This window comes from Peromyscus leucopus, chromosome 12 (genome assembly GCF_004664715.2).
Source record: "Peromyscus leucopus breed LL Stock chromosome 12, UCI_PerLeu_2.1, whole genome shotgun sequence".
Classification (NCBI taxonomy): Eukaryota; Metazoa; Chordata; class Mammalia; order Rodentia; family Cricetidae; genus Peromyscus; species Peromyscus leucopus.
In genome coordinates this window covers 41,317,502-41,334,902 of record NC_051073.1, presented here as the reverse complement: position 1 = coordinate 41,334,902, position 17,401 = coordinate 41,317,502, and the positions used below count along the sequence as shown (strand labels likewise).

General features: G+C 42.4%; 1 protein-coding gene across 3 annotated transcripts in view; it reads right to left on the bottom strand.

Annotated features, from left to right (window-relative positions):
• Positions 1–17,401, bottom strand: part of Nxpe3 (neurexophilin and PC-esterase domain family member 3) — a 62,135-nt gene that overhangs the window by 37,977 nt on the left and 6,757 nt on the right. For 2 of the 3 annotated variants that reach the window (XM_028867493.2, XM_028867494.2), the window contains exon 2: positions 13,277–13,526. In XM_028867493.2, the coding sequence (XP_028723326.1) occupies positions 13,277–13,369 (93 nt within the window). In that variant the 5' untranslated portion in view covers positions 13,370–13,526. Of the gene's footprint in view, positions 1–13,276; positions 13,527–15,683; positions 15,869–17,401 lie in introns of all 3 variants that reach the window. The other variant, XM_037209710.1, reaches the window with a different exon arrangement.

Genomic DNA, 17,401 nt, shown 5'->3' with positions numbered 1-17,401 from the left:
CTAAGCACAAATCCAAGACCTTTTATACACTCCAAGTATTGACTCTAGGACACAGTCAACGTCAAAGTGATCAGAACCGGTAAGGGAATGAAAATCACAACACAACTGAAAATGAAGAGCACGTGATTCAAAGAGAAACAAAGATGAGCACCATCTCACCAAATGAAATCTCACTGTGCCAGGCACGCTGGTACACAGGTGTAATCCCAGCACTTGAGAAGCTAAGGCAGGAGCCCCCACCCCCACCCCACCACCCCACCCCCACCCCCCACACACCCCCACCCCCCACACCCCCACCTCCCCACACCCCCCACCCCCGCTAAGTGTGAGGTCACCCTGAGCTAGAACAGTGACTCCTAGGCCAGCCTGGGCTACAAAATGAGATCTTGTTTCAAAAAGCAAAAGAAAAGAAAAAATCTTATTTCTGATCACATCAAGTTCATAAACATGGAGATACAATGTGTCAATTTAAAAAAAAAACAATAAAAAGCAAAAAATATAAAAAGCAAAAAAATTAAAAACAAAAAAAGCAATAAAGACAGAAGTAAACATCCATAAAAGGGAAAGATGGCCTGCTTCCACTAACGAACTCTGGGAAGCCAGCTGTCCGATACCTAGGAAATGCTGGCTCTACACCATTTTCTGATGCTGAGACTCGGGTACAGGAATCCCAGCGTCACCAGCTTGAGCCAACCGTGCTGGCCTGCACAGTACGCACCATTTGTTGTGCTGTTTTCGGCGCGCTAGGCAGATACACTGAGGACATTTCATCATCCAGACCTGTAAATCAGGAAACTGAGTCGGGGCAGTGAGGTGCCTTGCCGGTGGCCGCACAACTCATACCGTGCAGGACATGGAGTAGAGACAGAAACCGCAGAGCTGCCCCACCACACCCGTCACCAGCTCTGACAGCTGGATCCAGAGACTCCCTTCTTACTTCCATTTCATTACTGGGGAAACGTGAATCAACACATTTAAGAGAAACCTAAATTCCTCAGAGGTTACGGGCACCTCTTGGTAGACATACACCTCAGATCTCAGTTATACATGGTGTTTTGAATTACTTGCTCCAAGCCAATGGTAATTTCCCTGGTCTGTACACTGATCATGGTTCCTGTTTAGAAAACTCAGAATCCTGCTTCTTACGAAAGTCTAATCAACTGTAATGTACAGCTTCACTCACATTAAAAGTCGTTCTGGATAAAAGGCTAAATAACAAGAATGAAGGGGTAGGGTGATTTGAGGGCAGGAAGACCCAAAGCCATCCAAATTTGTTCCTACAGGATCAAGTATGGCCCCCAACTTCTACATCGATGCCCTAATCTCGAAGTGATGGTTTATAGATGAGTCCTTTAGAAGGCAGTTTGGGTTAAATGAGGTTATTGGAACAGACTCGCACAATAGCATCAGTGGTTTTGCAAGAACAGAGAAAAAGCTGGGCATGGTGGCCCTTGCTTTGTATCCAGAATTATGGGGGTTGAGGCAGGAGGATCAATACAACTTCCAAGCTCTCTTGGACCACAGCTCAAATCCTTTCTCAAAAAAGAAGAGGAGGAGGAGCTCTCTACCCTGTGTGGACAGTGAGAAAGTACAAGAAGCATACAGAACTCCAAACAGACTGGACCAGAAAAAATGTCCTCTCGACACATAATAATCAAAACATTAAACATACACAATAAAGAATATTAAAAGCTGCAAAGGAAAAAGGCCAAGTAATATATAAAGTCAGACCTATAAGAATTACACCCGACTTCAATGGAGACTCTAAAAGCCAGAAGGGCCTGGACAGATGTCTTGCAGGCTCTAAGAGACCACATATGCCAGCCCAGACTACTATACCCAGCAAAACTTTCAATCACCATAGATGGAGAAAACAAGATATTCCATGGTAAAGTCAAAATTAGATAATATCTATCCACAAATGCAGCCCTACAGAAAGTACTAGAAGAAAACTCCAGCCCAAGGAAGTTAACTACCCCTATGAAAAAACAGGAAATAATCTCACACCAGCAACACCAAAAGAAGGGAAACACACACACACTACCACTAACAACAACAAAATAACATGAATTAATAACCATTGGTCAGCCGGGCGGTGGTGGCGCACGCCTTTAATCCCAGCACTCGGGAGGCAGAGCCAGGCGGATCTCTGTGAGTTCGAGGCCAGCCTGGGCTACCAAGTGAGTCCCAGGAAAGGCGCAAAGCTACACAGAGAAACCCTGTCTCGAAAAACAAAAAAAACAAAAAAAAAAAAAAATAACCATTGGTCATTAATATCTCTAGATACCGATGGACTCAATTCCCCAATAAAAAGACAAAGACTAACAGAATGGATTTGAAAACAGGACCCATTCTACTGCTGCATAAAAGAAACACACTTCAACATCAAAAATAGACATTACCTTAGAGTAAAGAGTTAGACAAAGAGGCTCCAAGCAAATGGCCCCAAGAAGCAAGCTGGTGTCGCTATTCTAATATCTAACAAAAGAGACTTCAAACCAAAATTAATCAAAGCAGATGGAGAAGGACACTTCATATTCATCAAAGGCAAAATCCACCCACATGAGGTCTCAATTGTTAATATCTATGACCCAAACACAAACGCACTCACACTGTGAGAAAAAAAAATTACTAAAGCTTAACTCACACATTGATTCCCACACATTAATAATGGGAGACTTCCAGGTCATCCAGACAAAAATTCAACAGAGAAATAAGGGAGCTAACATGTTATGAACCAAATAGACCTAACAGATAATCTACAGAATATTTCACCCAAACACAAAAGAATTCTTCTTTGCACCTCAGGGAACATTCTCCAAAACAGGGAATATTCTGCAAAACAGACCACATTCTTGGTCACAAAGCAAATCCCAACAGATACAAGAAAATTGAAATAATTCCCTGCATCCTATCAGATCACCACATATTAAAACTGAACTTCAACAACAGAAATCCTACAAACTCATGGAAACTTAATGACTCTCTACTGAATGACTACTGGGTCAAGGCAGAAATAAAGAAATTAAAGACTTTCTAGAATTCAATGAAAATAAATGCACAACATCCCCAAACTTAGGGACACAATGAGAGCAGTGCTAAGAGGAAAGTTCATAGCACTAAGTGACTTCATAAAGAAATGGCAGAAGCAGGGTGGTGGTGGCAAGACTACACGAAAAAACCCTGTCTCGAAAAACAAAAATAATAATAATAATAATAATAATAATAATAATAATAATAATAATAAGAAGAAGAAGAAGAAGAAGAAGAAGAAGAAGAAGAAGAATAGTTTTAGGCCAGCCATGGTGACGCATGCCTTTAATTCCAGCACTCAAGAGGCAGAGGCAGAAGGATCTCTGTGAGTTTGAGGTCAGCCTAGTCTACAGAGTGAATTCCAAGACAGGCTCCAAAGCTATACAGAGAAACCCTGTCTCAAAAAACCATTAAAGAAAAAAGAAAGAAACAAAGAAAAATAAAACAAAGAAGGAAAGGGCAGAGATCTCACGCCAGCAACTTAACAGAACACCTGAAAGCTCTAGAACAGAAAGAAGCAAGCTCACCAAAGATGAAATCAATAAAATAGAAACAAAGAGGACAATATAAAGAATCAATGAAACAAAGAGATGGTTCTTTGAGAAAATCAACAAGATAGACAAATCTTTATCCAAACTAACTAAAAGACAAAGAGAGAATATCCAAATTAACAAAGTCAGAAACAAAAAGCAAGACATAACAACAGACACTGAGGAAATCCAAATATCATTAGGTCATAAGCCTATTCTCCACAAAATCAGAAAATCTAAAAGACATGGATAATTTTCTCAATAGATACCACTACCAAAGTTAAATCAAGACCACATAAACAATTTAAATAGATCCATAATCCCTAAGGAAATAGAAGCAGTCATTAAAAGTCCCTCAACCAAAAATTCTAGATGAAGCAATAAGACAACTGAAAGAGATCAAGGGGATACAGATTGGAAAGGAAGAAGTCGAAATATCAATATTTGCAGATGATATGATAGTATATATAAAGGGACCCAAAAGTTCTACCAGGGAACTCCTACAGCTGATAGACACCTTTAGTAAAGTGACTGGATATGAGATTTAACTCAACAAAAATCAATAGCCCTCCTATACACAAAAAGCAAATAGGCTGAGAAAGAAATTAGGGAAATAACACCCTTCACATTAGCCACAAATAATATATCTTGGGGTACTTCTGATCAAGCAAGTGAAAGACTTGTATGACAAAAACTTCAAGTCTTTGAAGAAAGCAATTGAAGAAGATATCAGAAGATTAAAAAAAAATCTCCCATGCTAATGGATCAGTGGGATTAATATAGTAAAAATGGCCATTTTACCAAAAGCAACCTACAGATTCAACATAATCTTCATCAAAATTCCAACACAATTCTTTATATAGACCTTGAAAGGACAATATTCAACTTCATATGGAAAAACAAAAAACTCAGGATAGCTAAAACAATCCGGTATAATAGAAGAACTTCCAGAGGTATCACCATTCCTGATTTCAGACTCTACTACAGAGCTATAGTAATAAAAACCTCATGGTATTGCCATAAATACAAACGTTAGTCAATGGACTTGAACCAAGAACCCAGACATTAAATCATACACCTATGAACACCTGATTTTTTTTTTTTTTAAAGAAGTCAGAAAGAGACAAAGGAAAAAAGAAAACATCTTCAACAAATGGTGCTGGTCTAACTGGATGTCAGCATGTAGAAAAATATAAATATATCCATAATACAAAAATACAAATAGATCCATATCTATCACCCTACACAAATCTCAAGTCCAAGTGGATCAAAGACATCAATATAAAACCAGATACAGTGTGCCGGTGTGGCACACGCCTTTAATCCCAACACTCGGGAGGCAGAGCAAGGTGGATCTCTGTGAGTTTGAGGCCAATCTGGTCTACAGAGAGAGACAGGACAGCCAGGGCTACTCAGAGAAAGCCTGTCTCAGGAAAAAGAGAAAGAAAAAAAAAAACTAACAAAAAAACCAGATACACTTAACCTGATAGAAGAAAAAGTTGGGAATAGCCTTGAAAACATTGGCACAGAGATAACTTCCTGAATATAACACTGATAGTGTAGGCACTAAGATCAAAAATCAGTAAATGGGACCTCATGAAACTGAAAAGCTTCTGTAAGGCAAAGAACAACATCAATAGGACAAAATGGCAGCCTGCTGAATGGAAAAATATGCTCATCAACTCCACATCCAGCAGAGGGCTAGTATCCAAAACAAATATAGAAGTCAAGAAATTAGACATCAGTAAACAAAATAATCCAATTAAAAATGGGGTACAGATCTCAACAGAGAATTCTCAGCAGAGGAAACCAAAATGGCTAAGGAATACTTAAAGACATGTTCAACGTCCATAGCTATCAGGGAAAAAACAAATCAAAACTACTTTGAGATTCTGTCTCACACCTGTGAGAATACTAAGATCAAAAACACAAGTGACAGCTCATGCTGGTGAGGATGTGGAGCAAGGGGAATATCCCACCATAACTGGTGGGAGTGCAAACTTGTACGGCCACTATGAAAATCAATATGGTGGTTCCTCAGAAAATTGGAAATCAATCTACCTCAAGACCCAGCTATCACATGCCTGGGCATATACCCAAAGGACTCTCCATCCTACCACAAGGACACTTGCTCAACTATGTTCATAGTGGCTTTATTCATAATAGCCAGAACTGGAAACAAACTGGATAGCCTTCAACCAAAGAATGGATAGAAAAAGTGTGGTACATTTACACAATGAGTATTACTCAACTGTTTAAAAAAAAAAAATGACAACATGAAATTTGGAGGCAAATGGATGGAACTATAAAAAAAAAAAAAATCATCCTGAGTGAGGTAACCCAGACCCAGAAAGACAAACATAGTATGTACTCACCATGGACCTTAGCTGTTAAGTAAAGAATAATCATGCTACAATCAACAGACCCAGAGAGGCTAAGTAACAAGGAGGGTTCAAGGGGCAAGGGGATGCATAGATCTCCCTGGAAGAGGAAATAGAATAGATTTTTCAGAAGGACTGGGGCAAGTGGAAATGGAAACAGGAAGGATTAGGCAAGGGATGGGGTGGAGGGAGAGATGACTGGGAGAGATGACTGGAATTGGAGGGTACTTGGGGAGTGTGTAAACCTGATGTAGTAGAAACACCCTGAAATCTTTGAGAGTTGCCCTAGTGAAGACTCCTAGTAATGGGGGTTGTGTGATATTTTGTTTGTGTTCTGACAAATAAAGTTGCTTGGAGTCAGAGGGTGGAGCTAGCCACTAGTTAACCATGGGGGTCTGTACAGAGAGGAGACAGGAAGTGATAAGGCAGGGCAAAGAGAGGATCTCGGCCCTTTTTGGTCAGAGGAACTAGAGAGGTAGGAAGTGACTGTGGCTGCTCCCCTGCTTCTCTGATCTTTCAGGTTTTTACCCCAATATCTGACTCCTGGTTTTTATTGTTAAGATTAATTAGCTTTATGCTTCAATGGGGGATACAGAGATACTGAATCAGCCATCTTCTATAATTAGGCAAGGCTTCCAGCAAAGGAACTGGGACACCAACCCAACCACAAAACCTTCAACCTACAATCTGTCCTGCCTGCAAGATGTGCTGGGGTAAGTTAGCACAGAACTTACGGGAGTTACTTTTAGGTCGGTACCTGCTGAATCATCCAGCAAGTGATGAGAGCAGATGCAGAGAGCCACAACCAAACACGAGGAAGAGCCAGGGGCACCCCACAAAAGAAGGGGAGGGAGAATTGTAGAAGCCAGAGGAATCAAGGATACCCCCAATAACAGCCCACAGAATCAAATACACAGGGCGTACAGGGGCTCACAGAGACTGAAGAAACAATCACTGATCTGGTATGGGTCTAAGCTAGGCCCTCTGCAAATAAGTTATGGTGATGTAGCTGGGTGTTCTTGTGGGACTCCTAAGTGTTAAGTGGCAGTGCTCTGACTCTTTTGCCTGCTCTTGGGACCCTTTTCCTCCTATTGGGTTGTCTTGTTCACCTTTGATATGAGGGTTTGTTCCTAGTCTTATTGTAACTTGTTATGCCATGTTCGATGATATATATCTCTGGGAGGCCTATCCTTTTTCTCAAGGGAAACACAGGAGGAATGGAACTGGGGGAGAAGGCAGGTGGGGGAGGAACTGGGAGGAGTGGAGGGAGGGGAAACTTCGGTCGGGATGTAATGTATAAGAGAAGAATTTTTTTAAAAAATCAAATCACACACACACACACACACACAAGACAACTCTACCACAATGACATTTGCCTCAGAGTGGCAAGCCTTTGGTTGGGCAGGAAGCAAGCTGTTGAGTCTTGGTATGTTATCAGTTGCCAAGACAGCTATTTAGTTCATTTTGGCTCCTCATACACCTGGCATGAGGTGATCTGGTGGGGAGCACAGCTAATTCCTGCCCTCTGGTACCTCCTAGTAATGTAGGCAAGACCAGGGGTTACTACAAAGAAGACTATTGCAACATAAAGCCAATGTCAAGGCCATTATCGGGCAGTTCACTTCTGGGAGACTCTCTTCCTGATATACATAAAATGGTTTGTAGTACAGATTCTATTCTCCAATGGCTATAGATGTGAAGTGGGAAACCATGCATGAGTGAAACAGGCCATCGATAAAACCCGCAGAAGTGGCTGAGATTCTGGTAACCTGGAGTGTGCCTGCCTATTCTAAGAGGCCAGCAAGAGCTGGTCCTGGGCTTACAAATTAGGAGCGATGTTCTGTGTTCCTTACAGATGACTGGGGCAGACAGATGAGTGGACACATCTGGCAACACAGTCTATAAGTCCCGTGTGGTGAAGTAAAAGCACATGGAGTTGTGTTAGCTTTCTGTCACTGTGACAAAATGCCTGAGAAAATCAACTCACACTTTCAGACGTTTCAGTCCACAGTGTTGGAAGGCAGAGCAGCATGGTGGACAGCAAGGCTACTCATCTCATGGCAGCGGAAAGCAGGAAGCAAAACACACATCTCACTGGCTTCCCCCTGTGACCCGCTATCTCCAAATAGGCCCCACCTTCCCAAGTTTCCACCACCTCCCAACTGCAAATTATACTGTGACTGTCACCTGGTCACTCTGTGGCTAAGGTCGGAATCCTCTCGGTATAATCATTTCCACGAAGTACCAATGCATTTGGATGAAGACTTCAACAAAAGGATGAGCTTTTGGAGACAATTTGAGACCCACACTAAAACAGAAGCAACGGGATCACATACACTAGAACTTAAGAGTCACGAGACAGTGACGTCTAAGTTCAGTCTGAAGGAAGAGCAAAAGTTATCAGACAAAGACGGCAGAGGAGAAAAGGAATCGACGGTCCAAAGACCCTGGGGCAACAGAGAGCAAAGAACTTTTCATTTTTCAAATGAAAAAATTAAGAAGATGTGATGAAAAGAACTATAAATCCCAAATAGGGAAATGTGGAGATGGAAGAACAGATTAACAAGAACTTTCCAAGCCACTGAGTTTTGGCTTTAACATCTGAGAAATGAGGCGGCCTATATCTCATGATGGTTAGATGCCCTAGTTCTGATCAAGGAAGTGGCATCAACAGTAGAGAAAACAGTCAGAAAAACGTGCTTTGCTTCTTCTCCATCACCTTGTGAACTTACGTGAGCCTTATTTCCCATAGAAATAGGAAGAATGCTGGTGAACTAACGGGGAAGATAGGCAGGTAGGCAGGCAGGCAGGCAGACAGACAGACAGGCAGGCAGACAGGCAGGCAGGTAGACAGAGACAGGCAGACAGGCAGGCAGGTAGGTAGTTACATAAATACATACATACATACATACATACATACATACGTACATACATACATACATAGATGATAGATAGATAGGTGATAGATAGATGATAGATAGATAGATGATACATACATAGATAGATAGATAGATAGATAGATAGATAGATAGATAGATAGATAGATGTATAAACATATACATATACACACACACACACACACACACACACACACAGTCATTCTATCACTTCTGTTCCTCTAGAGAACCCTGACTACTACACTGTCCTTGGAAATAAAATCCATCAATTGGACATTAAATAAACTATGACAAAGCTATGCAATGGAGCAAAATAGAGCCACGAAGCTAAGGTTGTAGAGCAGATGTGGAGGGGGAAGAGAGATGGCTCCGCAGTTAAGAGCACTGAATGATATTCCAGAGGACCCGGGTTCAATTCCCAGGCCATCCGGTGTCTGATAATGCCAGGATTTTTTTTTTTTAAAAAGGTAGCACAGATGAGGTTGAGAAAATAAAAAAATCACACGACTGCCATATTTTAGTAATATGGAATGAGGAGGGGCAATATGAGAACTCTACTTTCAGTATAATTTTTCTATAACCCTAAAACTATGTTAAAGTCAAAGCTGTAGTAAATATTTTTAAAACTATATAGGATTTTTTTTCAAATCTACCAAAAGTGAACACATTTATCACCAACAAACCTGCACCAGAAGAAATGTCAAGACAGTTCAAAAGAAACTATTATGAGACTGAAATACAGATCCACAAACAAGAATGAACGCCGCTAAAAAGCAAAGTCATGTGCTAAATACTTGATACCATGTTTTTTATTATTCTTATAGACTATGTCAAAACAATTTTTAAACAATTGGGAGGCATATAACATGTAGAAGTAAAGTACATGTTAACAGCACAAAAATCAAAAGGAGAAATGAATATCCATTGTGGCAAGGTGTTTATACTACATGAGGTGGAATACCATTTGAGCACAGAGTGTGATACTAAATATATATACTGTAAGCCCTGAAAGAATTACTAAAATAACAAACTTATTGCTAAGAAGACCCCAAAAAGATGAAATGGATTAAAATAATTTCTCACTGTGAAACAAAGCAGACATGGGGAAGAGAATAAGATGAATATGAACCACAAAATGGTGTAACCATAATCCTCTCAACAAATACATTAAATATAAAGAGTCTAAACAGCCCAACTAAAAAGCAAAGGTTAAGGGAGCATGGTGATTCACAGATGTAACCCCAGCATTTGGGAACCTGAGGCATAAGGATTGCCAAGAGCTTGAAGCCACGTTGGCTGTATAATTAGTGTCATGACAGTTTGGACTGTAAAATGAGAGCCTATCCAGGAGTGAAAATTGTGATTCTTGCCACAACCCACAACATAAATGAATCTTGAGAACCTTACACTAAGAGAAATAAGCCAGTCACAAAATATCATGTAATTCTATTGGGTGTAGCATTTAGACTCATGAAATTCATAGCGACAGAAAATTGATAATTAGGTTACAGAAGCTGAAGGAGAGGAAGGAACACATAATTGTATAACAGTACTAGAATTTCATTCTGGGAAGACAAAAATGAGGTTCCAGAGACAGACAGTAGAGTAGTTGCACAATGTGAATGTGCTTCATTTCACTGAAATGTACACTTCGAATGACTGGGGCTGGGGAGATGGCTCTTGCCACACAAGGTTGAGAACCTAAATTTGAATCCCCAGAACCCATGGAGAGCCAGATGCAACAGCAGGGATCTGTTACCCCAGCACTCCTACGCCTACAGTGAGATGGGAGGTGGAGACAAGAGACTCCTCGGAAGATCACAAGCCAGCTAGACTGGTGTCCCCAGTGAAGAACAGCCAAGAGACCCTGTCTCAATCAAAGTGGAAGGTGAGGACCAATACCCAATGTTGTCCTCCAACATCAGTATGCATACTGCGGCAAGCAGCATTCACACTCTACATAAATACACACACATACAGAGAGAGAGACAGAGACAGAGAGACAGAGACAGACAGATATACAGACAGACAGTCAGAGACTGAGACAGCGATTTAAAATAACAAAAAGGTATTGTAAGTTCTTGTGTTCTGTTATCATGATCCCTAGATGTATATTGATAACTGTCAGATCTCAGGTGGAAAGCATTGTCAATACGGTGCCAACATTGCCTTGCCTGCAGCAAAATATGAGAACAGTGTAAGCAAATAAAAGGGATCAATTCCTAGCTGTTACACTTAATCTTCAAGGTGTTAATCTTGAACAGAATCACTTCGTGTTCTTCAAAGTACCCAAAGACTTGCAAAAACCATGGAAGACTCCGTGTCCATTTCACAGTGAAAGCAGGTGTGCTACTACACAACACAAAACCATTTCCAGTGGGAAATTTTGTAAAAGCCTATGGCTTAGCCTCTAGAAATTCTTGTGCTAGCCCAAATAAGCAAAGAAATGCCCTGCTTAGCTAAGACTTGCGTCCTTAAAAAAAAAAATCCCAAAATCAAGTCAAGGAACAAAATAAAAGGGCTACCATCTTTTCTGTAGAAACTGCTCCATACGTTCGGTCATATATGTGCTGAGCAGAGGGAGTCGGGAAGAGGGCTAGTGTCTCGCAGGCACTTGTGAGGGGCTCCGGGAGCCATGGTCCCTGCCTCCAGCCACACAGCAGTATTCAAAACAGATTCGTCCATTTCTCCCCTGCATCTGTCTTTCAGCCTGTGGCCGGGTCACACAGTCTCCTCCTTCGGGAAGCGCCCCCTTCCTTACTCTAGGGCAGCCATGAGGTAGCCACTCTCCTTGGTCCCAAGGAAAAAGAAGAGCTGCTGACTGGGCTTTTGCCCTGATGGCCCCACCAAGGCCACCCCAGTGTCAGCGGCAAGGCTAGTCAAAGCGGCCACCTGCAGCCTAGGCCTTAGAAACTGCGGTTTCACTGTCTGGGATGCAAAAGATAGAGTTAATGGGATCAAGCTGACCGGCTGGGGGCTGCCTAGAGCTAGCTGGTGGCTAGCCTTTGGGTGTGGCTGGGTGGGGGAAGGGAGACCTCCAACTTCCTTGCAAGGCCCCGCCCCGCCCCACCCCACCCCAAGGCGTGCCCATTACGGGCCCATTAGCCCATTACGCGCGGGCCGGGGTCACTGGGGAGTCCGGGACTGGGTGCTGGCCTGTTGCAGCAAGGGTCCTGTGGTGATGGAATGCCCCCGTAGGGAGACCTGGGGCGGTCTCGCACTTTCATAAGCACTACCAGTCATTGTTACCACATTACCCAATTATAGTTGGTTTTTGGTGTTTTTTTATGTACACAGTGTTCTGCCTGCCAGAAAACAAACGCCAGATCTCATTATAGTTGGTTATGAGCCACTATGTGGTTGCTGGGAATTGAACTCAGGACCTTTGGAAGAGCAGCCGGTGCTCTTAACCTCTGAGCTACCTTTCTGGCCCCCCATATGATTATTACTAACGACTATAGGTAACATTTTTTTTTCTTTTACTGAAAACAGATTTAAACATCTGTTTAAAATTCCGTGTTCTGATTCGTTTCCCCTCCCCCACTCCTCCCCGTTTGCTCCCTACCTCCCCTCTCACCACCACGGCAACATTTCTGTCTCTCCTTGGGAAACAAACAGGCATCCAAGGAATAATAGTAAAATAAAGTAAACAATGGAAACCGAATACAGTAACATTCTCAATCCAAAACACCAAAATCTAAAATGCTCCAAAGTCCAAACTTAAATTTCTGAGTGTTCAGATTTGGGCACATATCTGACTTCAAGATTTTCGAATGGCAAACATTATTAGGTCAGCGGTGTCTATGAAAAAACTCCCAAATCCAAGCCCGGTGTGCTGGTGTGTGTTTTAATTCCAGAACTCAAGAGAGGCAGCAGGGAGGTGGTGACGAACACCTTTAGTCTCAGCACTCAGGAGGCAGAGGCAGGCAGGTGGATCTCTGTGAGTTCAAGGCCAGCCTGGAACTCTACAAAGCAAGTTACAGGACAGACAAAGCTGTAACACAGAGAAACCCTGTCTTGAAAAACCAAAGAGAGAGGGCGGGAGAAAGAGGCAGATCTCCGAGCTTGACCTCAGCTAAGGCTACATAATGAGATTCTGTCTCAAATAAATAAATCTCCCAAATCCAAAAATTTCTAATATTCGTAAGCTAAATGAACCTACCTTCTTTGTAAACAAAAAGCTCCAGAATATGGCACATCCCATCTAGTCTAAGCATTTCAGATAAGCGTTCTCTGTATTTTCTTCCACATACACTCAGATGTGAACTCCACAATAGACACCCAGTCTTCACTTCTGGGTCCTCAGTGACTGGCACAGCAGCTGGATGCTAGAGGTGCTCACATACATACCACAGCAAGTAAAAGATACAACTGGCCTAAGCGACTTGATGACCTCAGGCTACTGAGAGCCAAACCCCCAGATCTGAGCACTCACCTCCACCTGAGTGATATTGACCACCAACACCACCACCATTAGCACCGCAAACAGACAGCAGAAGACTCGTAGTTTGAAGAAAGTGGTCCACATGGTCCGGCTGTGTCCTGATGACCCATGGCCGACACCAGGATACCGTCACCTTCAAAGCTCCATGTCGTCGTCGTCGTTTGTGCCGAGCCGCGGATGAGCGTTCAGGTGAATTTGCTTCTGTCCTGCCAGTGAGCTTGAGAGTTCTGTAGAGGACAGACTGCAACAATTCAAGAGGCATGTTTTTATTCAATAAGCAAGAGAAATGAAAGTCTCACCAACTGCAACAGAAAGAAAAGTCCATTTCCTTTTCTGGGCCTGATCCAAGGTCCAGTCACAAAGACAAAGCAAAGGGCCTGGGAACAGTAATATCTTATCTCCAGATGATTGTTTCTGTTCCTTTTCTAACCGCAGGCTTCTATGCAGAGATGCTCATAATTACCTTATTAACTATTTAGCTTATAATTTTAATAGGAAAAAAAAGTGTTCAAACTCAGAAATTGTGAAATAAAAGTAAACATTAAATTTCTAGAGTTCTAAGTAAAGTCACCTCAGCTCCCTTATAGCTTAAGCTAGATAACATTACCATGTTCATTTTATGTAAAGAGGGTTAGGAGGAGGGCTCATGTTTTTATAAAGCACTCCAGAACACTGTGCAAACCATCCCGACCCTCTGGAAAGCCAGAATACCACAATCTCCCCAGCAAGACACAAAACAGCCTTTGGGTTTACAGCTTCCAAAAGTGGTCCTTTTGTCCTTCAGCAAAGTGACAAGGTATAGGAAGAAAGACACCTGCCCTGAAGATATGCGGAAGCCGCTTAGCTTGAAGAGTTTGGAAGAGGTCCTGATTGCTTTATCACAGATGCTTAGGGCAAAAGGACTAGAGTTCCATAACAAATTCAAAATGTTCTTTCCAGTTGCTGGTTTTATGTTGTTGTTACTGTGGCTGAGTTTGGAGAGGGGGTGTTACAAATCAGTCATGATTTTAATTATTTTCTCAACCCAATAAACATAATTTTATAACATTTATAAAATTGCCATAACTTCTCTTTTTATAGCAGGGAACAGATATCTGCACGTCTTTTTTTTTTTTTTTTTTTTTGGTTTTTCGAGACAGGGTTTCTCTGTGTAGCTTTGCGCCTTTCCTGGGACTCACTTGGTAGCCCAGGCTGGCCTCAAACTCACAGAGATCCGCCTGGCTCTGCCTCCGAGTGCTGGGATTAAAGGCGTGCGCCACCACCGCCGGCTACGTCTTATTTTTAATAGAAAAACAAGCAGAAAGAATAATACAAGCTGGGTGGTGGTGGTGCACACCTTTAATCCCAGCACTTGGGAAGCAGAGGCAGGTGGATCTATACGAGTTCAGGTAAGCCTGGTTACAGAGCAAGTTCCAGAACAGCCAGGGTGATTACACAGAGAAACCCTGACTCAAAAATAATAATAATAATAATAATAATAATAATACACAAAATTTTCCAAAAGGAAAAAAAACAAGAAATATTTGCTCTGATTTCTCTACTAAAAAATATATAACAATTCAGTAGAAAATATAGTAATTAATGTAAAGAATATTTTTTTCTTGTGCACCATGGGAATTCTTGGTTCAAGAATGGGTTAATTTTTGTATTAGTGTAAGGACATTTGTAAACTTTCTGTAAAACAAAAACTGAAACACACAAATTGATGTATTTACACAACCCCAGACATGTAGGTACTGTGCACTGTCAGGCAATTTACTTAATTATTAAACTTTTCTAGAAAAAGTCTTGAAGGAAAGCAAAGTTCTCTCTCATCCGTGGTCATATTCTCTCTCTCTCCCTCCTCCCTCCCTCCCTCCCTCCCTCTCTCCCTCTCTCTCTCTCTCTCTCTGCTGTACACTGCCACCAAAGAACATGTGAAAAGGAAGTCATTGTTTCTGTTCCCTAAACAGAAAAGGTGCACTCTGAGGTGAACTTTTCTGATGAGGGATATCTTGACTCACATCTGTTCGGCCTTGACTTTTGCTCTCCACAAATGAATTTTCTTTATACCTCAGTGAGTCGACCCCTTAGCTGGTCCTGCCTTTGTGTCAAGCCTACATCTTATACTTTTTAAATTTTTTTAATGTACATTTGTGTGTGTTTGTGCCACAGTGCACATGTGGAGGTCAGAGGCCAACTCACAGAGTCAGTTCTCTCCGTCTACCATGTGGGTCCTGGGAACTGAACTTGGGCCATCCATCCTGAGGGCCAGAGCCTTTCCCTGCTGAGCTACCTGGTCAGCCCTCACCTGCTCCTCTATTGGACATTTTCTCCACCAGCTACTGTTACCGGTCTGTTCTCTCCTCAGCCATTCTGACGCTGCCCTGGAAAGCCAGATCACAATTACTCTCCTTACTGTTTAGAGGTGGGACAGAAAATAATTGCATTTTCACAACTCCAGTCTCTGTGGCTTCTGAACAGTTCCCTGGCGGTCTCCAGCTGAAGGGTTCAGCTCGGCATCAACACAGATGGTGTTTCCAGTCTCTGTGCCAGAGTTGACAAAGGTCTGGTTACGGCACCCACTGCTCCAGGAGCCTCTGGCTGGAAACCAAACACACATGACTGTAGACCTCAGTGAGGAAAGGTGGACCCATTTAGAAACAGGTCATCTATATTGTTTAGTGTAAGGCAAGGGGTGTTGCTACCTTGCACAGTTAAGCTCTTCGTTTATTAGAAATGATTATTCCTTAAAAATGGGCCAGTGAGATGACTCAGCAGGTAAAGGTGCTTGCTGGGAAGCCCAAGAGTCTGTGTTTGAGCCCCAGGATCCACAAGGTAGGAGGAGAGAATGACTCCTAGAAGTTGTCCTCTGATCTTCACGTGTGGGACACACACACACACACACACACACACACACACAAAGGGAGGAGGAGGGAGAGATTAAATGTAAAAATGAGAACATTAAGTGGTATACAGTCCACATGAATTTAAAAAGGGGCAGAGGCAGTCCTGGTTAACCCACATTATCATCCATTATTTAAATTTTTTATAATTTTTTTCTAAGTGACATATAGAAAAAGTTTTCTCTAGTCCTGCCTGGCCCATGGTCAGGACAAATCTCTCTCACCCGCCAGTCCCACAGCCGCTCAGACGCAACCGAGTAAACACACAGAGACTTATATTGCTTACAAACTGTATGGCCGTGGCAGGCTTCTTGCTATCTAATTCTTCTATCTTAAATTAACCCATATCTATTAGTCTATAAGTTGCCACATGGCTCATGGCCTTACATCTCGCTTGTCATGGCGGCGGCTGGCAGTGTCTCTCTAACTCAGCCTTCCTGTTCCCAGAATTCTCTTCTCTGCTTGTCCCGCCTGTACTTCCTGCCTAGCTACTGGCCAATCAGTGTTTTATTTATTAGCCAATCAGAGCAACACATTTAACATACAGAACATCCCACAGCAAAGTAACACACACAAACTAAATGAAACCCCCCCCCCCCAAACAACAAGTATATAATTGATGTGTGATACAGGTAAACAGAGAGGTACCAGTATTTTGCTCTCATGGAGGGTTTCTTGGAGGGGAGGCAAAGATGGAAAGAAGTTTGCAGTAGCTCACAAATGCATCATTACCCGCTTCAGCTTTCTGCTGGACCCAGAAGCCGCTCACTCTCACTCCTCTGCTCCACCCGTCTGGACCATGTTAGCATAGCCAGGCTTGGTGGCACATGCCTTTAATCCCAGCACTCAGGAGGTAGAGGCAGGTGGAGTTCTGTGAGTTCAAGGCCAGCCTAGTCCATAAATTGAGTTCCAAGATTGTTACACAGAGAAACCCTATCTCAAAAAACAAAACAAAACAAAAAAAAAGAACCATGTTAGCTCTTTCCCAACCCAGCTGCAGAAAGGGGGCAGGACTAAGCCGAAGGAACGTGCCCTCCTCCTCAGAATCCCACCACACTTATTTTCACTTCCTAGCTGATTACTCCTCGCATGCGTTTCTAATCTCTTCAGCTACATCTACCAGTCATGACTGTGAGGATTCCGTACACGTGCAGCTTGGGTCTAACGTCTTATGTTATCAAGGGGCGTGAGCAATGTACCTGCTGCATGCTCACACGGTCCCCGCCTTAAA